The sequence below is a fragment of the Sinocyclocheilus grahami genome, unplaced genomic scaffold (assembly GCF_001515645.1).
Source record: "Sinocyclocheilus grahami isolate Dianchi unplaced genomic scaffold, SAMN03320097.WGS_v1.1 scaffold1270.1, whole genome shotgun sequence".
Classification (NCBI taxonomy): domain Eukaryota; kingdom Metazoa; phylum Chordata; class Actinopteri; order Cypriniformes; family Cyprinidae; genus Sinocyclocheilus; species Sinocyclocheilus grahami.
Window position 1 is genome coordinate 9,768 of NW_015506449.1, and position 8,244 is coordinate 18,011.

General features: G+C 37.3%; 1 protein-coding gene across 1 annotated transcript in view; it reads left to right on the plus strand.

The window, feature by feature from the left end:
- The first annotated feature begins 6,571 nt into the window (after nt 1–6,571).
- Nucleotides 6,572–8,244, plus strand: part of fat4 (FAT atypical cadherin 4) — a 106,519-nt gene continuing 104,846 nt past the window's right edge. Inside the window, exon 1 of the mRNA XM_016254641.1 lies at nt 6,572–8,238. Within this exon, the coding sequence (XP_016110127.1) occupies nt 7,063–8,238 (1,176 nt within the window). The 5' untranslated portion in view covers nt 6,572–7,062. The remainder of the gene's footprint in view (nt 8,239–8,244) is intronic.

Below are 8,244 nucleotides of genomic sequence, written 5' to 3' on the forward strand. Positions count from 1 at the left end.
TTTACTGCATGAACACAGAGACACAAACACACAACAGCTCAACTACACTTCAGTTTCTCTTTTACTGAAATCACATGATTCCTGTTTCCTGCTTCTGTGTTTCAGTCACGTGTGCATCATTCTCTCATACTCTCATACTTACCACTGGGTTTGAATGGGCTGCAGCCCAGGGGCCCTGCCTTAACCCGTTTACATTTGTTCACTTATGTGTCAGTCAGAAATTATTAGCCGCATTTCAACTGCGCACAAGGGCCAGCCGGGGCTAACAGCTTCCAACTACGACCTTCGAAGCCATAATCAAACAGCATAAACTGGAATTTATGATTTTTTTCACATTGTAAAAGGACACACGTATTGAATCATGTCTGCTCTGCACCGAATCACCGATTAATTTGTGATCACATGGCTACTTTAAACGGTTCAATTAAACCTTTAGCCCAAAAGAGCGCACATGTACACGTCTCACATCTGTTCAGAGGATGGTTCTATGTTATATTAATGTTCCACTAAATTAATCTGAAGAGTTTTGAGTGCTCTCTCCCGTCCAAAGACTATACCCTGACAGGTATTTTAAAATTTCATCAAAACGATTAAAAAAATAATAAAAATAGCCATTTACAGGGTTCGTACGGTCATTAAAAACCCAGAAAGCTTTGGAAAAGTAGTGGAAATTTATTTTACAAATCTCTATATAATAGAATATATGTTTAAACCATTTAGATATAGATTATATTTATATATTAATCCATATTAAATATGAAAAAGTTATTTAGTCAAGAGAAGATTTGAGCGGAGTGATTTTTTTCTTTTGTTCTTTAACAGACACTTTCATACCACATGTTAATGTTAACAATGCTAATTAATGATTGGTTATTGTAAATTCATATTAACAACAAAAGACAAAAATCACTCACTGCTCTTGACTGAATCACTTTTGTAACTTTAATTATAAAAATTAGTCTGTTGTTTAATTTACAGTGAATTAATTTTTTTAATTTACAGTTTATTCCATTTCTGCAGCATTTCTGTACCTGAATGTTTTCCACCAAAACTGTTTCTAAACTGTTTCGAAATTCAGCTCCAGAGTTTAATTTATAATACTGGCTAAGCAAATTACAATATACTTAGCATTCATTTATGTGATTATGTAGCCTAACTTATGGTCTCTGCATGAAGTAACGTCTGGCACAGTCGCAGCCTGTGCTTATTAGAAAGCAAACAAATAGCATTAATAATCATTAATTTTCCTTAGCATATGCTATGATAAATCTGAACATTTGTGTAAAATAACAGAGAATTAGGTCATGAATATTGCCTTAAAAGTCATGGAAATGTATTGGTTGAACGAACCCTGCATTTAATGAGTGAATGCCTACGATATAGGCGTTAGCCTGTCACACAAACTAGAGTCCTGTTTTTCCGAATATCTGCACGATCGCAAATGTACAATAAACAACAAGTTACTGAGTAACTTTCAGACACAAAATTCAGTTTTGCCCTATCAATGCGTTGGTTGATTTAAGGATTCAACTCACTCATTAAGACAGTCACTTGCTGCCACCTACTGGCGGTTGTAGTTTCATATTTAAAAAAGTTGCTCATTATTTCATTTTTGCAATCATTTAATATTTCTACATTAAAATGTTGTATTTAAACTTAACATAACTCATGCAATATCCATCTATGGATTTTGTTTATAGTGATTTAATTTGATTGTTAATAGCCAACATGTTTTTTTTATTCAGATTGAATTTATTAAATTTAAGAATCTGACATGAAAGGACACAGATATGACAATACATTTTCATAATAATACATCTCTTAGTTTTTTTCTGCTCAGTGTTATTTCAGGGTTTTGATCTCTCAACTGAGAGATTTATTGTTTATTGTATTATAGTGACTATTTAATATTACATCTAAACTTTGACTAGGCTAGACATGTTGCCTATTAATTTTATACAGTATATGAACCTGAAAGCATATTTAAATTTTTGTAATAATTTGTAGTAGGAATGGGGCCCAAACATAACCTCAAGCCCAGGGCCCCTGGCCCCGTAAGTCCTGCCCTGCTCATACTGTAACACCTTCATGTTCCTGCAGTCTGTTAGATGTGCAGAATCTCTGTGTCTCATGTGTCAGGTGTTAAAAATACTCTTCACACACCTCTACCACCATGCACTGTAAAAAATAATCCTGTGTATTTACAGTACGTTACTGTAGAAAAACACTGGCAGCTGTGGATGACAGAAATTCACTGTAAAAATATGTTGATGGCATTTCAGACGCACTGAATCTACTTTAAAACTATTTTCACTCAGAAATTGCTAGTCAACTTCAAAAATACAAAAAAGCAGCAAATACTTTGAATGAAATATGAAAAATATAATTTCCTTGCAAAACATTCTCCAAATAATATTTATTTTATTTACTTATTATTTCCAGTGCATTATGGGGCAACAGTTCGGTGCACAAAACTCTAAACAAGACACTAAAATAATGCAGTAAACACAGAAAATATAATATAAAACAAAACCAAGAAGCAACATTACTTTAAAAATGTAATAACAAAGTGTAACCAAATGTGATGCATCATGGAGGGAATTCTGAGAACATCTGGTTTTACTGTTTGCTTCTCCTGTAGAAATACACCTTCAGCATGTATAATGTCAGTCTGATCAACTCAGAAGAGACAGAATTAGAGATGATCATATGTTGGCCAACGGCGCCTGCTAGTGCTTCTCTAATTCAATGCATGTTGTTGGGAACATCTGAGAGAGAAAAAATAAAAAATGTCACAAGGCCCTAAAGCTGCAAACTATGAAAGCTTGTTTCCAACACCAATACAAATTTAATTTATTACACAATTCTGAATTTTGTTTGCAAAACATCTCACAATGTTTCCATCTAATATGTAGTTTGAGCTGCAGGTCATCATTTTAATGGAGTGTTTCACTAGTTAGCAGGTACCTCACCTGATTATGTTCTAGATTTGTGTTGGATGTTATCTTTGGAATAGAAATATGGATATTTTATTTGCAAACATCATACTTTTTTTCCGATTATTTCAGTTAATCTCATAAAACTAGTGAGTTAAGCCAGTAGTAGTGCTGACAGTGTCGTGCAAACATGACTGAAGACGAGAAAAGAGGAACAGACGAACCGATTCAATTGAGTGAGTCATTTACGCTGGAACCGCGTCGATTGATTCGAACTCGTGAGTCGTGACTTCGATTATTCAGTCCAAGCGATTCACTAGCAAAAGCCAGTTCAAAAGAGACATTCATTTTCGTATTACGACATCGCTTAAAAAGCTCGTAGTGATGGGTGAAACTGAGCTTTTCGAAACTCCGAATCAGTTAAAAAAAATTGCGTCGCAAAATGATTCCCTGTTTCGAAGCGCTCTAATCGCGAATCATTTGGTTCAGATCGGGACTACGGAGCGGGTTCGGGAATCCTTGATCTTCTATTATTAAACAGTACAACACATCAAACAATTAAGACAGTACACTTATAAAAACTAAACACAGAAAAAATAAACTATACACAGATACAAGGTTAAAAAAAGCAATAAATTCACCTTAAGAGGACACATAGGATGAATACAGAGATACAGTTTTCACTGCTTTAGGATTAACATAACCTAACTTTGGATAGTTTCCATATAGACTTGTCTAGATCAACCTTGAATAAAGAAAAGAGAGGTTTAGAGCCAGTACATTTAAGAAAAGTCATCTTTTGTTCCCTTGGTATTGCTTATTTTTTTGACCCATGACAGAAGTGGCATAATGCCAGTGGGTTTCTATGTAAATTAAGCTCAAGTATTCTAGGTTGATCTGTCTTGAACTGGTTTTAAACTGCTGGACGTTTGCCTGCTCACATGTAGAAACACACTGGAGAATCTCATGGAGTTGCTGCTGAGCGACGGCACATTCTGGTCTCTGTGAACAGAGTCTCACTGTGGTTTAGTACAGTACGTGTTTTATTCAGCATCATGTCAATATATCAGCAGCTCAGACTCTCTCACACGTACTGATTTCACTGTATTTCCTGTCACAGAGGAACTTAACCGCTGAGAAACACAGAGGGACATTCAGAGAGAAATCCAGGGGAAATTAAAAGGACAATTTAAAGGCTGAGCGCATGTTAAGCACACACATGGGCTATACCACGCTCCAGCAGCGGCTCCTCACACTCTCACAGCACTGGGCTTGTGTTTCAGAGACCGGTGACTGTGAGGGAGTCTGCTTAAGCTGCTCTCTGTCACTGTGATCTATGATCTTCAGCCATGTTTAAATCAACATGTGTTCTGAACTAAACATGGGAGAGCGGGGCATGTTGTCACACTTTACACTGCAGTGAAAATCTCTCGGGACGGGTTTAGTCGCTTTCTTTTGAGAGAATGCGTTTGAGCTTGATAAAAATAAAGAAATAATATTCTAACAATAATATATTATTCTAATCTAATATTTTAGAATAAATACGTAAATAAAATTAATAGATTGTAAACTATTTGTCTAAATAAATAAATATAGTTTTCATAAGAAATAAATGAATAAGTAAATGAAAAACAAATAAACAAGTAAATAAAATAGTTTTCATACATATTAATAATAATTATGATATTCTAATAATATCATATTATTGTTATTATATCAAATAAATATGTAAATAAAATCAATAAATTAAAATTCAAACAATTTGTCTAAATAAATAAATATAGTTTTCATAAGAAATAAATGAATAAGTAAATGAAAAACACATAAATAAATAAAATAGTTTTCATACATATTAATAATTGTTATTATATTCTAATAATATCATATTATTATTATTATATAATATTTCAGAATAAATCAATAAATCAATAAATTAAAATTCAAACAATTTGTCTAAATAAATAAATATAGTTTTCAGAATAAATAAAGAAATGAATAAGTAAATGAAAAACAAATATACAAGCAACTAAAACAGTTTTCATAAATTATAAATAAATCAGTTTTCATAATGAGATCCTGTCATTAAAATCCTATTGCTGGCTTTTCAGCAAAATCAGTATTAACAATTATGCAGCACAAATGATTTTTAAAAATGTAATTGATTATAGCATAAATACTGATTTAATATATCTTGCATCTATCCACATTCCTTTGCATAATTTGTCTATAGCACATCTGTACATACGATACTGTTTACTGTCTCTTTGTCTATTGCGTATTGTTTTTTACATATTTATTTTTACTCACTTATTTTATTTTGTCATCAGTGTTTCGTCGCTTGTCAGCCAGTCTGTGCTCTGGAAGCTTCTGTCACCAAGACCTGTGTGTGTAAGCACTCTTGACATTAAAGCTCTTTCTGGTTCTGATTCTGAACGCATAAAACACGGCATCTTAATACAATTCTGCATCTGTGCATAACATGACAATTATTAACCTGAAAACACAGTTCAACCTTCAGTTACAGTTATAATGTGTATTATTCTGTTCCCTTATGACATTATATTACTGTTTTATGTTGGACGACAGACCAAAATGAATTTAATATATCACAGTTTTGAACTAGATGTTTGAAACCAACATAGAAAACGTATGTGACAACTAGCCCCGGATAGAAAGACAGAAGGGCATTTCTTTCAGCGTGTTTGCATGAGTGGTTAGTTCTTCCCAAAGCGATCAATTAAAAGTAGTCTTCCGGAGGCTCTTGTGTACTCGTTTGTTCCTGAAGTAGGTCAGTGGAGCATCAATGCTGCATTAATGTGCTCAAATTAGCCTCATCAGACCCAGCAGAACAAACATCAGTGCATCGGGCCCAATTAAAAGATCAGCACACACAGAACAAGAATAGGGGACTGAACACACAGAGATTAGTGTTAGGAGGCTGCAGATAATCAGCTTTACTGAAGCCTGTCTGACCAACCGATGCACACACACATCAGCGTCTGCTCTCCTGAAAAATGGGGCATGTGAAGAGGAAGGCTTATTTAATTAACCAATAAAGCTATTTTTATTATAGAAGTACTTTATACTATGACCGCTAGATGGCGCTACGCACTTATTAATATGCATATAAGCTTTCAGTGATAAACTGTTGCATCTGAAATTGTTAATAAAGTAATAAAACTCAAGACACTTCCCTACAGAGCATGAGAAACTTCAGACACACTGCAGTTACATAAACACATCAATATTTTCTTTCTCAGATTCATTTAACCAATGATACAGGATGAGATATAAAGTCTTGTTTTCTGTAAAAACTTATTAAAATTAAGTGACAGATATCTGCCAGTAGAGTTGGAAAAATTATCGTGTTTTGCATTTGAATTAATTTTTCTGATCGCACTTATGATGAGTGGAAAAAGGAGGCATGCATGTAAATGAGCGGCTGCTGTTATTCTGGGCACATAACGGTGCATTCAATACCTGGAGCGCAGCTCTGTTATAATATTCAGCCTACGCGATGATTGACATCCGCTTCATCCAATCAGCACCCGAGTCGATGACTTTACACTAGAACTGGGAGCCAGAGAGGGGCGGGGTCAGGCACAGACAGCCAATGGCAGGACAGGAGGGCGGGAGCTTTCTCATCTCGGGCTTTTGTTCTCCGTCGGGGCAGTAAAGTGAAGTTTGGGCAGCGTTATTCCGCGGGACATCCCGTATCAGAATCACAGGGATAGCATTAGAGCTGCTTTATTTCCTTGAGGAAAAGCTCTCAGGAGGATTTAATCGCAGCGAGCTTTCCTTTTCCTCGCAATGGAAACTCCATCATCATCATCATCATCATCATCATCATCAATGATCTTGAGAGGAACGCGAAGTTTTGCTGGATGAATGCTGACAGGATTTTACAGCGAATGAACCCCTTCTCCTCCCTAAAACGGGTTTTTAAGGATATCCCCGCGGATCTACAACTCTCTTTAGGAACTCTTTAGCAGAACTTTACCTCAAGTGTGTTTGAAACGGCAAGCGCGCTCTGGATACATTTCCTTTGATCGCTCTTTTTTTTTTGGATACAATGTTGCGAATCTGAGGTGAATGTATCAGGCTCGGAGAAACCCTGACTGTGATCATGGCGCTCTCAGGTAGATCTCTGGACACTTTGCACCTCATTTTATTCGTTTTATGGACTTTATCGCGCTACTCTTTATCCAGTCAAGTTCGGCAGGAGTTTGAGGTTCTGGAGGAGCAGCCGGTGGGCACATATGTGGGCACCATCGACACCAAACCCTCTTTCACATACAGATTCAGCGAACACCACAAACTTTTTTCCATCAACGCCACGACGGGCGTCATCTACACGTCCTCCGTGATCGACAGAGAAGTTCTGTCTAGTAACATCATTAATGTGGTGGTTCTCTCCAGCCAGCCCACTTACCCCACCGAGGTGCGCATCGTGGTTTTGGATATTAACGACAACGCGCCGGTGTTTCCTGACGCGTCCATCGTGGTGTCGTTCAAAGAAGACGCGAGCAGCGGGCGTCAGGTGATTCTGGACACCGCGACGGACGCGGACATCGGGAGTAACGGAGTGGATCACACCACCTACCGAATCGTCAGCGGGAACGATCAGCGAAAGTTTCGCTTGGATATCACCGTCAACCCGAGCGGAGAGGGCGCGTTTCTGCACCTGGTCTCCACAGGGGGGCTGGACAGAGAATTAACCCCCTTCTATCAGCTCCTCATCCAAGTGGAAGACAAAGGAGAGCCCAAAAAGTTTGGGTTTCTGCAGGTAAACGTCACCATTCAGGATATAAACGACAACCCGCCTGCTTTTGACCAGGATCAGTACCAGACCAGTGTGTTCGAGGACACTGCAATTGGCTCTAGTGTTCTGCAGATAACAGCCACAGATCTGGACGAGGGTGCAAATGCTGATATAACATATATTTTAGATGAGGGAACTCCTTTTCAGATTGACCCTAAAGCTGGGACTGTTATTATAAAGGAGGGGTTGGATTATGAGACAAAGAAAGAGTATTCCCTCACTATCCATGCAGTAGACAACGGCGTCCCCTCTCTCTCAGGCAGGTCAGAAGCGACTATAAAACTGCTCGATGTGAATGACAACGACCCCGTTGTTAAATTTCGATACTTCCCTACCACGTCCAAATTCGCTTCGGTGGATGAGAATGCACAGGTGGGCACCGTAGTGGCTCTTTTGACCGTTTCCGATTCAGATTCATCCACGGCTAATGGTAATATTTCCGTTTCTATACTTGGCGGAAACGAACAGAGACACTTTGAAGTTCAC